Source organism: Erythrolamprus reginae, chromosome 1 (genome assembly GCF_031021105.1).
Source record: "Erythrolamprus reginae isolate rEryReg1 chromosome 1, rEryReg1.hap1, whole genome shotgun sequence".
NCBI classification, from domain to species: domain Eukaryota; kingdom Metazoa; phylum Chordata; class Lepidosauria; order Squamata; family Dipsadidae; genus Erythrolamprus; species Erythrolamprus reginae.
This window is the reverse complement of record NC_091950.1, coordinates 278,700,354-278,717,657: the sequence shown is the minus strand read 5'-3', so window position 1 is coordinate 278,717,657 and position 17,304 is coordinate 278,700,354. Positions and strand designations below refer to the sequence as shown.

The 17,304-nt window shown below is 35.1% G+C and overlaps 1 protein-coding gene across 3 annotated transcripts in view; it reads right to left on the bottom strand.

The window, feature by feature from the left end:
• RIMS1 (regulating synaptic membrane exocytosis 1) overlaps positions 1-17,304 on the bottom strand; it is a 342,317-nt gene that overhangs the window by 77,275 nt on the left and 247,738 nt on the right. For 2 of the 3 annotated variants that reach the window (XM_070733057.1, XM_070733055.1), the window contains 5 exons: positions 15,628-15,741; positions 15,055-15,144; positions 6,087-6,167; positions 2,977-3,054; positions 1,247-1,318 (listed from right to left, as the gene is read on the bottom strand). In XM_070733057.1, coding sequence (XP_070589158.1) covers positions 1,247-1,318; positions 2,977-3,054; positions 6,087-6,167; positions 15,055-15,144; positions 15,628-15,741 — 435 coding nt within the window. The remainder of the gene's footprint in view (positions 1-1,246; positions 1,319-2,976; positions 3,055-6,086; positions 6,168-15,054; positions 15,145-15,627; positions 15,742-17,304) is intronic. The other variant, XM_070733056.1, reaches the window with a different exon arrangement.

Genomic DNA, 17,304 nt, shown 5'->3' with positions numbered 1-17,304 from the left:
AGTGGGATTGGAAGGCAGATAGGCCAGAAACAAGCTGTCAATCTCGCAATCTAGCCTAGGGCAGTAAGTCTTTGACAAATGGCCTTTATAAAGCGCCAACTCAGCTGACATGACAAATGGCTTTTATAAAGCGCTTACTCAGTCATGTCCTCAGAGAGGGGTGGCATATAAAGTAATAAATAAATAAATAAATAAATAAATAAATAAATAAATAAATAAATAAAGAAAGAAAGAAAGAAAGAAAGAAAGACAAACAGACTGCTGAATCATTCAGCCCAGCTGAGGATCATTGGGACAACTAAATGACTCACTTTGAATGCTTCATGGAGTCAACAACCTCCTTGGGCTATTGGACAACTGCAAACGAGCTCTCTTACTGAGCGACTGTGGCACAGATGTGTTTGAGACAGCTCAGACAGCCATCAAACCAATGCTGGTCCAGATGGTCACCTGTTCAGTGGTTCTCAACCTGGAGGTCGGGACCCCTTTGGGGATTGAATAACTGTTTCACAGGGGTCGCCTAATACCTTGGGAAAAGACAAATTTCCCAGGGTGTTAGGAACTAAAGCCTCTATTCTGCCGCCTTGGAACATATTTTTACAATCCGACCAATCAGGCATTTACAATGGGAGTGTCCCTCTGACCTTCCTGCCAATCAGATTAAAGCTCTGTTGGGAGAATTGGTACTAGACTTATGGTTGGGGGTCATCACAACATGAGGAACTGTATTAAGGGGTTGTGGCATTAGAAAGGTTGAGAACCACTGCTTTAACTGGTTTGCTTTGACAGAGCAAATACCATTTCAACTTTAAAGAGAATGGAAATGAAAAAAGAAATTTCATTTTGCTTGAACAGAAGTGCTACCCAATGATGCAAAGTCACTAATGCAACCAATTCTTAGCATTCTCAAGCTTCCTGCTGTCTTTCATTATATAGTTATTATATCATTACTATAAGATCGAAATTACTGTGCTTTGCTGCGACGAAGAGATTATATACCAATTGTACTTCAAGATTCCATGATTCCTTGTCATGAGCAGACCACATTGCAGAGCTGGATCTCCAAATTAGATAAATTTAAAGCTTGTGAATTTAGTAGAATGTCTTTAAAAGGCTTTACGTATTTAAGATTATGGCATGCGCATAATCATATTGACAAAAAGTTTTTCTTATGACCAAAGATCAGCATGACATGTGCATAATGACAATAACATCACCAAACTGATCAAGGCACATTCCATCTTACCTTTCTGTTTCTGATGCAGAGCTTTTTCTAATCTGTTTTTGGGTGCTATATCTTTCCACCTTTCTGGGATGCCTGTGGAATGAGATGTCAAAAAAAATGAAAAAGAGAAGCAAGCAATCTAGAAAATAGAAAATCACAAAGATTTAGCTTGATTTCTTGCAAATGGAAGTAGGAAATTTAGATTTTTCTGAATGGCTAGTAATAATGGACTTTAGAAAAAAATACCATTTTAATCCATTATTTTAATTCAATTTCTTTGGTATAAGTAATGCTAACCAGGCCAAATATTTCTAAAGTGCTAAGTAATTCCAAAATTGATCCCATGGAAAACTTCCATTACTGGTTAAAATCCAACATTAAGGATCTGGTAGAGAAGCAAAATTCTCCTGGGTTAAAATTCAGAAAGATGCTCTTGTATTATACTTGTATGCAGCATAAAAGAAAATAGTACAATTTAACTATCATAATAAAAACATTCCTAATAAACTTGGATAGGTGTGAATTGAATTATATACTGGCAAGCTATAGAAAACACATTTGCATGTGGTAATTGTGAGACCTATTATATACTTTGGTTATAGCTTACACAACTTAACAATAAGAATATATGAATGTTACATTTGAATGTTAAATTCAGATTGAATCAAGCCATCTGATCACAACCAAGCTGGGTTCTTGTTTTATTAAACTGTCAACATCTCGTGCCCTGTGGCTGTTTTTAAGAAATGCTGAGATTATACATAGGCTGATTTCAGAATCTGAAAAAAGAAAGTAAGAGAAAGAGTGGGGGAATAGGAGTTGCTCATGTTCATGTTGAGTTGTTTAAAAGTATTGCATCCTATGTATTTTTCACTGACCCCTGGTACTCAAAGCAACATGGCAGCTGAGAATAAATTAGGTGAAAACATTTTTATTCTTAAATCACAATAAAAACAACCCAAGCCTGCAATCCACTATCAACATGGTCTTGAAAAAGAAATTAGAGAAGTTTGATCTACTGTGATCAAAGGAACATCCATTGAATAGCTGGCTAATTGAGATCTTCTGTATGCATTGAAATAGGGGACTAAAATACAGTAACATCATTACAGGCCAACTATTAACTTTGCTTTTCATTCCAGTCTAGTACCAAGAGTAACATGTCCTCACTCTTATTCCATTTTCTGTTACATTTCATTGGTCTTGAGACATCTTTGGTCTAAACTTTTTCATGATTCTTTTGCTTGTTGCATTGTCTTTCACAAGCCCTTCTTGAAAGATCTGTAGACATTGTTTAGATATGCGATCTGCTATGCATTTTTCTAATTCTTAAATATCTGCAGCAAGGTTTTTTAGGCAGTGTCAATGACCTTCTCACCCCTTCTGTTATACACTGTTAATAGAAGAGCATCTTATATATAATAGTTTAATGTTTTGATGATAAAGAACTAAAAGCAACTATGGTCCATAAACTCTCAGTGTCCTTTAAAGATTTGGTCAAAGTGCAAATCTTAAATACTCTGATCAGAAAGGGCATCCAATACAATTATGAAGATATTTAAGAGTAACTCAATGAAACACACACACACACACACACACACACACAACATACACATCAAGCAGTAGAACATTCTTCAAAGATGTAAAAAATGACGATATAACATAGCAGAGGTAGGTTATAAACTAAGATTTTAGTATTTAATTTCATGTATTATACATGTGGAGCTGCAAGATAACTTTAGCAAGGATACCTCTGTATTTCTTCTGGATTAGCACTTAGGAAGTTTAAACTGTCTTGTTTTGGATTGCAAGACTCCGGCAGTGTTGTTCTTCACAAGTTTTGGAAACATGGAAGTGAAAGTTGAACAGAATGGATAGAAACAGATAGAAACAGAAAGATGGTCACATGCAGTGAAGATGGAGACATGCAATCAAGATATTTAAATGACAAGAGCATTCCACTATTACACCCAGCAACATTTCTATGTTCTCCTTAAGAAAGTGATATACCTGCTATAAAATAAAACAAAACCCAATAATAAACACTAAAGACAAACATATTCTCAGCAACAACACCAAAGAATATGCAGGAATTTAGAAATAATTTGGAAAAAGGCCATTTGGAGTGCAGAGAGTTATGAATTTAGCACCCATATGAATTTTGTTAAATATATACATTCTGATCCTGGGAGAAGACATAGCAGCTTTAAAACATTGCAGAAAGATGTCTGATTTGAACTTACATACATCCCAAACAATCTTTTCTAAATGATTTCCAAAACTTTACATAATCTCCTGACATCTCCCCATCTCTGCTGGAGAATGCTCTCTCAAGAGCTGTACATGAGTGTACTTTTGTGAGGGGCTTTTAAAAATCTATGTATTTGTTCTGACAGCCTTCTTGAATTTTCTCTTATATTGCCACAAAAATAATTTCTTTTAGCAATACCAATTCAATCAAAACAATACCGTGCATTTATTTAGCAGAAAGCAAAGGTTGGCAAGATAGTAGTGAACTTTTTCGTTAGAGTTATTCTATGCTGAGATACATATTCTAAATTGTTGCATACACACATACCTAAATTCTAACAATGGATCCCAATACTTTTCTTGTAGACCAACAGCTGAAAAGAAAACATTCTTGGAGTTTAGATTGCGGTATGGCTATTTACTTTCTATACCGATTCTTATAAGCAAATATTTTTTCAACTGTTACAAAACTGGTTGATCCACAATAGGATTATACCACGTAAAAAAAGTTCTCATTCAATATATAAGAAGAAATTAAGTTCCTTTTCTGTAGCTAAATGCTTAACTAGGGGCACAGCTAGTATTTTTTTACCTGATTGTGTATAACCTGGCCAATATCAAAACTGAACAGTTTTTAATTTTTGGTTTGGATTTTTAAACTCTGCCACACATACACTTAAACCTACTAATTTTATTTGGTTTTGCTTCTCAAAAACTAACTAAAATTTTGATGCTTTGACATTGAATGAAATGATAATTAACTTTCGAAAGAATAAGTGAACACAAAAATTTCCACAAAAAATATTTTATCTGTAACATGAATCCTATACACTTCTACACTAATCATTTAATAAGAAAAGAGGACTTCTTAGGATTTTAAAAAAATTACATTTCAATACCTGCAGTATTTTGATAATGAAAATATTCAAGGATTAACTTGAGATAGTAAAGATTTTATATTTTCAATTCAGGTAAATATTATTTAAATATAATTTTATTAAATAATACTTGTGTAAACATCAGCCTTACTGATGTTTCATGGAGAGTTAAACAAAGGCTTACTACAATTAATAATACCCAGAAACAGAGATATGCAATGAATACATTTTCTGGGAATCACAATCTCAAATGTCTGGAAAGGATGACACCTCTTTCATTCAACAAGACTTGCCTTTGCTCTTCTTCTTGCATATACACAGAAATTTGTTTCAAAGAATCCTCAAAGCATTTAGACCATATTTATTGGCACAAGGATGTGCTGATGACAGAGGTGTAAATGCTATCATTTATAATGTGAATTATCAGATTTGGGCTATAAATATTCAGTCAAGAAATAATTTGCAGCAAAAAGATAAGAGAAAATAGTGCTTCTTCTCTGCTGTTTGGTGTTCACATGGATTTTTGCAGCCATAATTCTATTTATAATCCAGAATCAGATATTGAGAAGAGTTGAAAATAAAGATTATCTGAATATCTAAATTGGCTGCCCAATTCAAAAGAGAAATTTGCTTTAAGGGACAACACACACAAAAAAAAGTTTTATTATCCAAGAATGTTGCAGCATCAAGATTCAAAGAATAAAATCATAATACAACAACAACAAATAAATAAATAAATAAATAAATAGATAGATGGTATTTACATATATCACATTTGGTAAATCAGCATATAAAGAGAAATCCAAAGCACTGGACTTTGTAGTTGCCTTGTTCAGAATGTCTGCCACCACAAATTTTATAAAGAAACAAATTATAAATATACTATTACACAAATTCACATTATGAACTGAATTATGAATTGTGAAGATAGGGCATAATTTGGCCTGGTGTTAGGAAGCCTTAAATCACTGATTTCATTAAGTTTCAGCATGTCAAACTTTCCAGAGCTACAATCCCTTGTAGAAAGAGGTTGAATTCCATATATTACAATGTAATCCTAGATGATTTTAACACAGATGTAAGTCTCATTACTAAATTAGTTTATTCCTAATAAATTGACCTGTAGAGTAGCTTAAGGGATCAGCTTTATGTCTAATTGTTGGGGAACAAATTTCATAGAATTCAATGGAACTAAGATATGCATGAGATTCTTCTTTCAATGTATTATAAAGCACAAAATAAAAGCATCATTGTAGTGATGCTCTTGCTGCAGAATAGGACACAACTATTGTGAAGAATCGTAAGAGATTAAAGACAAAGGAGCAAAATTTTCTCTAATAGCTCAAATACCTATTTTGTATGTTTAATCTCAAAGTGTAAGGGAAATGTATCCCTCATCGACTAAAGATTCTGACTCCTTTATCGCCCTTCTTCTTCATTTCCCTTATATATATTATCCCTCTATATTGATGCATAGGAGAGCCTAAATAAATCATAACCAGTTTTACTTTCTCCAATGATAGAGTTGAGTTCATCACAAAATATGCAGTTCAACATATGGACTAGCACTGACTTAAAAGTTGATTTATAATCACTGAATGAAGTTCAAGGATAACCTCTCATAAAGTTGAAAAATTGGGATCCTGGAAGCTGAAACTTTAAATGCATGCTGTTCCTACTTGATGTCCATCATTCAGCAATCTACTTTTCAGCTAGGAGGAGCTGACTAGTACCTGTCATCCTCCGGAGGTGCATGTTGGATATGAATCCGGGGACTAGTGGGTCTTCTATCTAGTGAGGGGGACCATCTACTTCTGTTTGTTCATCGAATAAAATGGGAAGAAAAACAGAACATTTAGTGAACATTTTTTCAAAAATGCAAAAAAAATCTACAAAGTACCTCAAAAAAAATCATTGTCTATTTTGTCTAAATCATGTTCAACCTATAGATATTGTGTCTGAATTTTGTCTGAATTTATATAAAGTAACCCGAGTTACTTTCATTGAATTTACAGACACATTTGCAAACTATTCTGCATTTTTTGGGGAGGGAAGGGGAGTAAGCAGTCAATTATCCTGTGCAGAATTTAATTTTGTTTTAGATGGAGTTTGCTATCTGTCTGGGGTTCCATTCCCAAGCTTTTGACTCTAAGGAGGTGCACTTTATAGTATGCTAATAATCCATTGGTCACAGTCCCTAATTTTTTGATAATTTATTTTTAATCTAATACTACACTATGCAATGTAACTCTGCATCCTTGGAACGTAATTCAGAAGAGAGCATGCAGAAAGCGCAGCAATTCTTTAAACCTACATATTCTGTTTGGGTCTATATGACCCAAGATGAAATTTGAGACCCTGTAGATTTTTTTCCTGCAGATCTGAAACTTGTGATTAAATGGCTTTGCCTCATTTGAGGGGTTCTTGCAATGAGTGTTTTTGGTTTGTTTTTGTTTTTTTTTTACTTTTTTCTGTGCGCTGATTGTTACACTTAAACCGTTCGGGTTAGTATGACCTGAACAGTTTTACAGGTCTGTAACTTTTAATTAATTGACTTTTCCTCATTTGAGGGGTTCTTACCATGAGTGTTTTTGGTGGAGGGTTTTTTGGTTTACTTTTTGCTGTGTGCTGATTGTTACACCTGAGATCAGTATTGACCTTAACAGATTTACAGATCACTAATTATTTCTGCCTACAAAATGTATTTGTTTTCCTGTGTACTTCATCTCATTATTCAAAAGGGTGCACATTATAAAGTCATTTTGGATTACTGTGCCATGAAGTAAGCTAATATGTGCCATTGTGACAAAGGAGAGTGAATGATTGTTTAAGAGGGGGTGCATTCTCACTGCTGTGATTTATTGATTGCATGGATGAGCACTGAGTACAGATTTGAACAGGGTCTGTTTCAGGGCCACATCACACACATACAGATGCACCCTGCGATTGTGATGTAAGTGGAATATGAAGAAGAACATGGTACCCAGACAACTAGTCAGATGCAAGAAATCCATTCTAAAAACAAGGATGTAATTTGGAACTTGCAGCCCAGTCATGATGGTAGATTGGCCAATATCATAAAAATTAATCCTGGTCATATGAGGTATGCTATATCAAGAATATCTGATATAGAATAGGTCGAGTCATATTGACCTGAAAAAGTACATGGTACCCAGACAACTAGTCAGATGCAAGAAATCCATTCTAAAAACAAGGATGTAATTTGGAACTTGCAGCCTAGTCTATGTATAAAATGAACATAATTGCAAACAGCCCATGCTACCTTTTTCTGAAAAAAAAACCCCTAAGTTTTAATTTCATTTTTCATTTGTTTATGATCAACCATGTTCACATACAGTTTAATAATGAAATAGGTATTCAAAAAAATATTTACAGTAGCTAAAATCAACATTTTAATAAATCGGGTCATATAGAACCGAAACAGTACAAGTGTATAGTAAAAGCAATGCTTTTTAAGGCTTCCATGCAAGCTTTCCTTATTAACTTTGGGGAACTCAAGTTACTTTCCTAGTTTTCATCAATAATTAAAGATATATTTGACTGCTATCATAGGTTAGATATGTAGAGATTTCAAGAGATTGGCTACAACCAGACAAACATTTGTTTACTGTATTTTTCAGAGTATAAGATGCACCTTTCCCCCCACTAAAACAGGATGAAAATGTCAGTGTGTATTATGCACTGAATACAGCCATTTTTGCTGTCCCAAAGCCCCAACCCCACCAAAAATGGGCTAGTTTTTGCCAAAAATGGGCTAGGGTTGTTTGTTTGTTTTTTTTGCAAAAATAGGGTGGACAGAGGGTCTGGGAAGATTGCAGAGAGCTCCTTGGGACTGGGGAATGCAAAAATGCCTGGCAAACAAATTACCTGTTTTTCACAAAAACGGGGGCAGTTTTGCCATTCCCCAGCACCCAGGAGTTCTCTGCAGGCTTCGCAGACCCTTTGTCCATACCATTTTTGTGAAAAACTGGGTAAAAACTCCACTTTTTTTTTTTAAAAGGAGGTGTTTTTGCCTTCTAATTATTGCATTTAGCATGACTGGATGAGTAATTCTGGGAGTCTACAAGCCTTTAAAGTGTCAAATTTGAAGTTTGTAAAAAGTGGACATGGTTGTAAAAAGTGGACATGTTTGTAAAAAGTATTTTACTACACTGGTATTTTATTAAATAATTTATTACTACACCATTTGGTTCAGAATACTTTTTTCCTTGTTTTCCACCTCTAAAATCTAGGTGTGTCTTATACTCCGATAGGTCTTACATTCCAAAAAATACGGTAATCATAAAGTTTGGAACTTTAGAACATTATATGGATCCTGGTGTTTTATTTTCATTCTTTCTCTTGCACATGTTGATATTCAAATTGTTCAGTGCTTTTCATTTAGAAAGCATTTTTGTGGGAGTATAATATTCTGGGTGCTCAAATTTAGATGGTGTGTGTATATGGGGGGGGGATAGAGAAGAGGGAGGGAGGGAGGGAAATAGGCTTTTGATCATATATATTTTATATCCCATTTTCAATTTTCTGAATCTTTTCTCCTGGATGTTTCTTCATATTAAGCATAACATAAATATTCAAGAGTATGCTATACAGTATTTAAAAAGTGAATTGAACTAATCCTTTTTTAAAAAAAGTTATGTAACTGACTTTGAACAATTAGAAATCTTAGCTAATATAAGAGAACAGTGTAAAATTATTCTAATTATTCTAAAATTACCGTTTGCAATATAAGATTTCAGCAAACAGCAAACTGTCCACAATGTTAATTATCCTTTTTTTTTGAGGTACTTTCCAGTTGTGATTAAAGAGTTTTATGGGGGGGGAAACAGATTATATCAGGGGTGTTAGCATTTTAGTATACAGTATTAGTAAAATTTTCAAGATACTTTAAAGGCTGTTAATAAGCATCAGGTTTTCCTGTAAGCCAAGTGTTAAAGCTATATATAAGCACCAGTGCACTCAAAGCCCTTAATATGCTGATATTTTGTATAATAAAATAATAAAAATAAAAAACATTCATTTGCAAACATGCAAATTTTTGCAAATGATTTTTACTATGTAAAAATCTGATCTCACACATTTCAATGGTGTGAAATGTGCCATACACAATTAATACATAGGATGCCATGCATTTAGACACAGTTTTCCAGACTGATTGTAAAAATTATAACACTAGTAATCAATCATACCATTATGCACAATTATCATGTACAACTGCTACATTAAAATACTGCATCCATTGTAAGAAATCACGCTGAAACATAACAATATGCTGAACTATGAACAATCATAGGAATTATCTGCTGGAGAAGTTGGAAATATTCTACAAATTTTGAGCTGCCACATAATTTTGAAACAAACAAATAACACCACACAATAGAACCAATGGACTTTGGATTTTTTGTGGTCTGAAATAATTGTTGGGTAGGAGTGTGAGGGGACACACCAGAGCAGTTAGCTACTCATGTACTAATTTTTTTCTCCTTCTCTCCTACAATTCTAGAAAGCCCTTAAGGCCTGGTTTGTTCCCAGGTCTGGGATTAATGCAGGTGTGATTTATTGCACAACCCTGTCATACTATTATTTTTGTTCCATTCTAGTAATTTTAATCTAGACTCTTGTTTATATGGAGGTTGCGCCCGGAATGCAACCTCGCTTGGAAAAAAAATTAGGCAGAGCAACTGCACAGAAATTTGTGTTATAGTTTATTCAGTTTGGTCCACGACTTAACAACTGTTAGTTTAGTCCTCGTAATAATCTCAAAATTGAACAGGAAACAATAAAAAATGAGCATTTATTGTACTTTTGCAAAAGGGCATGGAAAGAGAATTTCTACTTCCTTCCTTCCTTCCTCTCTCTATTTCTCTTTCCTTCCATCCTTCCTTCCTTGTTCCCTCCATTTCTCCTTCCTTCTTTCTTTCCTTCCTCTGTACTTCTCTTTCCCTCCCTCTCTTTCTCTTTTCTTTCTTTCTCTCTTTTCTCTCTCTCAGGAAAATGTCTGCACCCCGCCATGTGCCTCAGTGGGGGTGGGGTGGGAAAGGCTCTGCCGCGAATGCCCAAAGGTTACGTCGCAACAAGTCAACTTATGGGAAAGGTGGAGAGGGCGAGGCGAGAGCTCTGGTGTAGGCAGCGCCATCAGCCGAGCAATGGGCATGACACAACCACTGCTTTTTCCCCAGGGCACTGCTTCTGCGCGCAGGTGGCGAGACCGTCTGACCGCTGCCTCCTGTTTCCTGTTTGTTTTGGGGGGTTTTGCTTCCTGTTTCTTCCCAGCGCCGGGAAGAATATCGGCAGGGGTGGGTGGGTGGTGGTCCCCAGACAGAGCCAGAGAAGCCAAGTGAGGCTCAGAGCCCACGCAGGGCTTGGGAGGGGCATATCAGCTGTCAGGCACCGGCTCCACTGCGCGGCATTTGAAAACGCTGTGCAGTGTTTGTTTTTTGCCTGCGCAAGTGCAAGTTAGAGGGAACAGTGATTGCAACATCTCTCAAGTTGTGGTCTTCTAAAGTATTCTGAAACTATAGCTGCTTGTTTACCTAGTGCTCAGCTCTAACCTTTGGAATCAAGTAGTTTTAACATCATAACAGCCATACCCAAAAAAAATAATCTCAGAAAATGGTCCAAACCAGGTGAGGTTACCCAGCTGATAAATGTAAACAGTTTCAAATATTGAGGAATGAATTCTTGAACAATGTATTTTTTGATAAAGCAACTGAGACCAGGATCAGCAAGGCCAGCCAGGCATTAAGTCAACTGCATATTAGAATTCTCAGTCAACACAACTACCATATTTCCACAAAGCTAAAAATCTACAAAATTGTGGTTATCCCTTCCCTCCTCTTTGGATGTAAGTCCTGTATTAATAACACATCAAACAACTGGAGAAATTTCATTTGCACAATCCCCACTCCATCCTTGGTATTTGTTGGCAAGACTATGTTTCAACCTGGAAGTCTTGGATAATGCGAAGTCTATCAGCACTCATTGCCTGATCAAAGCCAGAGGTTGTGGGTGGAACGTATCATCAGAAAGGATAAACACTGTATGTCACACTGGTTGCTTTACAGTATATTGGAGTCTCCTTCCTGGCCCTCTAAGAGAGGCATATCCTTGAAGAATTTATTTGCATTCGGATAATGTTCCTTGTATAAAGCACTGGGCAAGATGCTCACCAACGAAGGACTGCCATCTTTGGCACTATTGGTGAGCCCTCCGAGGCCGTCACAGGTGCGTGTGGGTCCAGCGGGCATGCCCGTGCCCATTGGCACAAGATTTGGCATGAGGATGTATGCACGAGCAAGATTTTGGTGATTTTCACCAATATTTTTGTTTTTGCCCATGCGCAAAAGCAAAAAATTGGCAAAAATCACCAAAATCTCGTTCATGCAAGCATCTTCACGCAAGATTTCACTTGCTGCAAATGTGTGAAAGCTAAATCTTGCATGTGGACATGAGTGTGCGTCGTGGACATGCATCTGCATGCGCACCTCAAAAATTAATTCTATATGTGAATTTTAGCTACTACACATAACATAACATGTTAGAATGAAACTATATGAAAATACCTGAATTATGACCTTTTCCTTATTATCAATTATGTGGAATCACTAAGGATAATGTGACCGGAGCTTAACAAGTATGTTGGGCTACAGTTTCCCTGACAAAATCGTAAAGATTATAAACAACCACTTTGAGTAGATTGTGGAAAAGATAAGGACATTATTCCCATTATTCCAATTAAAATGTCAGGATGGGACATGGATTTGAATCCAAGATGGTTTATGCTGAGCTATCAGTCTTAATTGTTAAGAGACAAGAAATTATGGGAAATGTCTGCAGCCATCTTTTATTTACAATAAAAGTATGTTTCTAAACATATTGACATTGAAGACATTGCAAATATCTGGTTTGACTTCAAACTATATTCTGCAGAAATGTTGATTTATTTTTATCTTATTTAAAATCTAAAAAATATCCGGATACCCAGGAGAAATTGTCTTACATCTTTCAGGGAATGGATCTGCATATCACTAGCAAGACTGCAATTTTTATATCAAAGTTATTTTTGAAGTGAACAGACTACCTAGAATAGATTGGATTAACCATAGAAGTGATTATTCATTTTGAATAAGTACTACTGTCTCTTCTGTATTGGCTTTATTTTTTTTTTTATATGGTCAGATTATTAATAAAATAAGATTTTTTCTTGTACCACTTATATTTCCTTACCAATGTCTCTATTTGAATAGAGCTTATAAATTAGATGCAAGAACGTCTCAGGGATTCTATGATGTTACAGACATATTCAAAATTATAGTGAAAAATAATGAAAATAATATAGATATTTTAAAAGAGCAATGTGAACACTCTTTCATTGTTTTTGATTCCATGCAAAGGTCTTTAACCTTCTACTGAATAAAACTAATAAATGTTATTTCATGTGATTTGTGAATACATTATATTTATTTTTATATGCATTCAAAATAACTATTTGTCAAGTCATATCATCTAGATCAGCAATTCTTAAACTGGAGGTAATTTGTGTATTTTAGGTAGCACTAGAATAATTTATAATTGTTTGTAAATTGGGGATTAATTTTAGGCTGCCACTGCAGATATGCTTGTGTAATATAATAGAGCTTGTTTTTGTATGTGTGGAGATAATGACATTATTTGAGACTGGCAAAAAGATAATTGACAGTTTAATAACCACTGATCTAGAAGTATAGGACAAAAAGATACACCCTGTACCGATCAAGATTAATAGGAATTCTCATTTCCTATTTTTGAGAGATACTTCTGTGATCTGGTTTCTTCGCAATAAGATATGTAAAAAATTAAAACATGGATTTCAGAGTTTTCTAGTCTTGAAATTAATAACTATATCTTTCAAAAAAAGAGAGAAATGTGAACAGGTTTCTTATGTCATCAGGTTTTCTATAAATTATTAATCCAAGGACAGGAGGAAAATGTTGAGCTCATTACTCATGTCCTTATCTTATTAGCTTTCACTCTTGGCAAGCATCATTTAAGTGTGGTAAATTGCTGAAATAAAATAAAATAAAATAAAAGTAAGAATTATCATAACATCTTGTTTATTAAATTTAAGAAAATATACTTATTCATTACATTTTTATATTGCTATTTTATCATTAAACCCTGCTTTTCAAAATGTGTGCCAAAACCTCTGATATATGAAATAGATCTTCTCTTCTTTTTTATGTTCGAATAGTATATCAACACTAAAAATGAGAAACAGCGTAACAAATAATTCACAAACAAAAGCAAGTATTTTTTAAAAAATAATATTGTAGCTTGGAAAACTGAGTGTACAAAAATACACTATATTTTCCAAAGTTTGTCTTGTAAATCTGGTATCTTCTAAGAATTATATATTCAATTAAGTTAGAATGCCATAATAATTTATGACTTCTCTTAGTCTGTTTAGTTACTGCATCCCACTATATGCAAAAACAATCTAATTTCTTTGTTCTTAAGCATCTCAGTAATTTTGTGCTCTACTTGTTTTTAACAATGTCCCTAAGAAAAAGATAAGTAAACTTATATTCTAATTCTTCTTCCAAAAAGTCAAAGTGTTTAGAGTGTTTAGAATGTGGTTTACAAGCAGATTTGATAATACTTCAACTGAAAAATACGGCTTTTAGAAAGGTGTAAAGGTGTAAATAAACTTGCCTAATTTTGGTGTAAAGGTGTAAATAAACTGGCCTAATTTTTGACTTGTCCTCTGACTTGTGTTATGGCACGTTCAATATTGAATGTGTCAATAAAACCAAAAAAGTTAAGACAGATGCTGTTAAAATAGATTATTTTCATATTAAAATGAAAGAAAAGTAAACCATAAAGTTTTAGATGCAATTATGTTAATACATATCATTTCTATATCATCTTATTATAAAATATTATCAAACATTCAACAATGAACCCTATTTACTAATGTATTTGAATAACACAATGAAAGGTGATGAAACAGAAGCAGTTGTGTTTGGATTAGTTGCCAATATGCTTCCTTCCTCTGGTTCCAGTATAAACTAGAATTTTGTTGACCAATAGTTGAAAGAGCCACAAATATTGGATCCCTACTTCCATGCTCTAAGTATATTTTCAGCCTGATTCTAATTTTTACTAGACAATTTGCTAAACAGCAATATCTATAACCACTGAACTAAATAAATTAAATTTTAACAATATTTTTGAATGTGTTCAGTCAAGGGAAAACAGGTTTTTGACATTTTGCACATATGCAAATTTATTGTTCCCCAAACCTCCATGGACCAGATCCTACTTCGCCAGATGGAGAAATAACAAAAGTAGTGTTCAGTTAAACTATCTCAATTGTGAATGAAGTGTTGTTATCGGCATACCGAGCACTTTTGCAAACAATGACGACACATATTCAAACCAACCAAATCAAGCCAAACCAGAATGTGAGTGAAAAAGAATTGTGACCAAGAGCTGAAGATGCTGGATGCTGTTATAATCACGTCAAGATATGTTAGAAGCATGACATCTATCACTGTTGAATCCAACAGATATTTATGTATATAGTAACAGGCAATGGGATATATCAGTGAAGCAAATATAAAGCTGATACGGAAAAAGCAACAAAGGTAATAATGATCACCAGCACAAATGACACAATGTTGAGAAGTCTTTCTTTTATACCTTTCTTGTTCTGGTGAATGCAAACTAGTATCAGGCTTCAAGCAGTTAGTACTAGCACTCCTAGCCCTGTCAAGCGAGGGCTGCAGTTCACTAACGCATCCAATGGAAGAGAAAGAGAAGAAAAAAAACAAAAAGAAAACAAAGAAAGGAATAGCATGTTAGATATTAAATCAAAGTAATGTTCTTTTTACACAAGATGTTAAATCACAATAAAGTCATGAAGCTACAATGGAACAGGTTGGATGAAACATGGCAAGAAGATTGTCCAAAAAATATATTTAAAAAAACAACAACTAAATTTGGTTGCATTAAATGGTATCATATACTGCAATCTTATCATATGAAGTCAGTCTGTTGGCTTTCATAAGCAAGATTACAGCTCAGCAGTGGATAATGAACACCAATGTAAAATTGGAAAGCAAAAATGAAAATAAATATATCTGTATGATTATTTTCTTGAAGGAAAACATAATGATGGGATTCCATTGGCTTGAAAGAAAAGGATATTCTATCATGAAAACAATTATTCTAAATAAATTAATACAGGGAAAGATGCTTTGTCTGAAACCTTACCTAACCAACAGTCCTCCTGTAAATCTCGATACATGTGAGTTAAGGCAATTAGGATGAAAGGAATTATCCTGACTAAGCACTGATTTGGCCTTAATATATGCAGGCAGGGTTGAGCTTCACAATTCAAAATAATTCATGAAAAAGAAAAAAAAGGAAGTTTCACAATGAATGCAAATCACACAGGAAGAAAAATAAAATATAGATATAGAATAAATTAAAATATTCCAAACATCAGTGTGGTACAGCGATACCTTGTCTTACAAACTTAATTGGTTCCGGGATGAGGTTCTTAAGGTTTGTAAGATGAAACAATGTTTCCCATAGGAATCAATGGAAAAGCGATTAATGCGTGCAAGCCCAAAATTCACCCCTTTTGCCAGCCGAAGCGCCCGTTTTTGTGCTGCTGGAATTCTCCTGAGGCTCCCTCCATGGGAAACCCACCTCTGGACTTCTGTGTTTTTGCAATGCTGCAGGGGAATCCCAGCAGGGGAATCCCAGCATCGCAAAAACGAGTACTTCGCTGGCAACGGAGGTCCAGAGGTGTGGTTTCCCAGTGAAGGGAGCATCAGTGAAATTGCAGCATCACAAAAACACCAAAGTCCTCGAAACCCCACCTCCGGACCTCTGTGTTTTTGTGCTGCTGGGATTCCCCTGAGGCTTCCCTCGCTGGGAAACCCCACCTCTGGACTTCCGTTGCCAGCGAAGTGCCCGTTTTTGCACTGCTGAGATTCCCCTATTGGGATTCCCCTGCTAGGATTCCCCTGCAGCATCGCAAAAACACGGAAGTCCGGAGGTGGGGTTTCCCAGGTGGTGGGTTTGTAAGGTGAAAATAGTTGGTAAGATGAGGCAAAAAAAATCTTAAACCCCGGGTTTGTATCTCGAAAAGTTTGTATGACGAGGCGTTTGTAAGATGAGGTATCACTGTATAAGTATCAGATATTCAGAAGAGAAAACGGGTGTGATGATAAATAGTCCTAGGAATATCCTAAGAAAATAGTTCATTCTATTCAATAGGAGATAGAGCTACATAAGTGACGGGTGAAATTCAGCAGGTTCTTGAGAACCGGTAGCAGAAATTTTGAGTAGTTTGGAGAACAGGCAAATGCCATCTCTGGCTGGCCCCAGAGTTGGGTGGGAATGGAAATATTACAATATCCTTCCCCCAGGAGTGGGGAGGGAATGGAGATTTTGCAGTATCCTTCCCCTGCCAAGCCACACCCACAGAACAGGTAGGGAAAAAAAATTGAATTTCATCTCTGGTATAATTATGGATACATTTATAGATTCCAACTACAAACGTATTCATCTATGCAATGAATACTTCACACTGACAAATAATTTAAATGGAGTAAAAATTGAATCAAACTACTTTGCTACACATGAGCCATACTGTTTATCTAATAAGCTAAGACAAACATAAATTATGTTCAATTCATGGCGATATTGACATTATGGATGTGGTTTGTCATAACTCCTTTTGGTTTGGTTTTTTTAAAATTTGTGTGTCTGGTACAAGTTGTCCTTAACTTAAATTGGGTCACAAAGTGATGCCAGGCATAAAATGACCATGATTGAGTTTGCGACCTTTTTTTGCAGCAGTCATTAAAGCAAGCCAGCTTCCTCCATTGACTTGTGTAAAGTGATCTTGAAACTTTGTAAATGGCAATCACATGACCC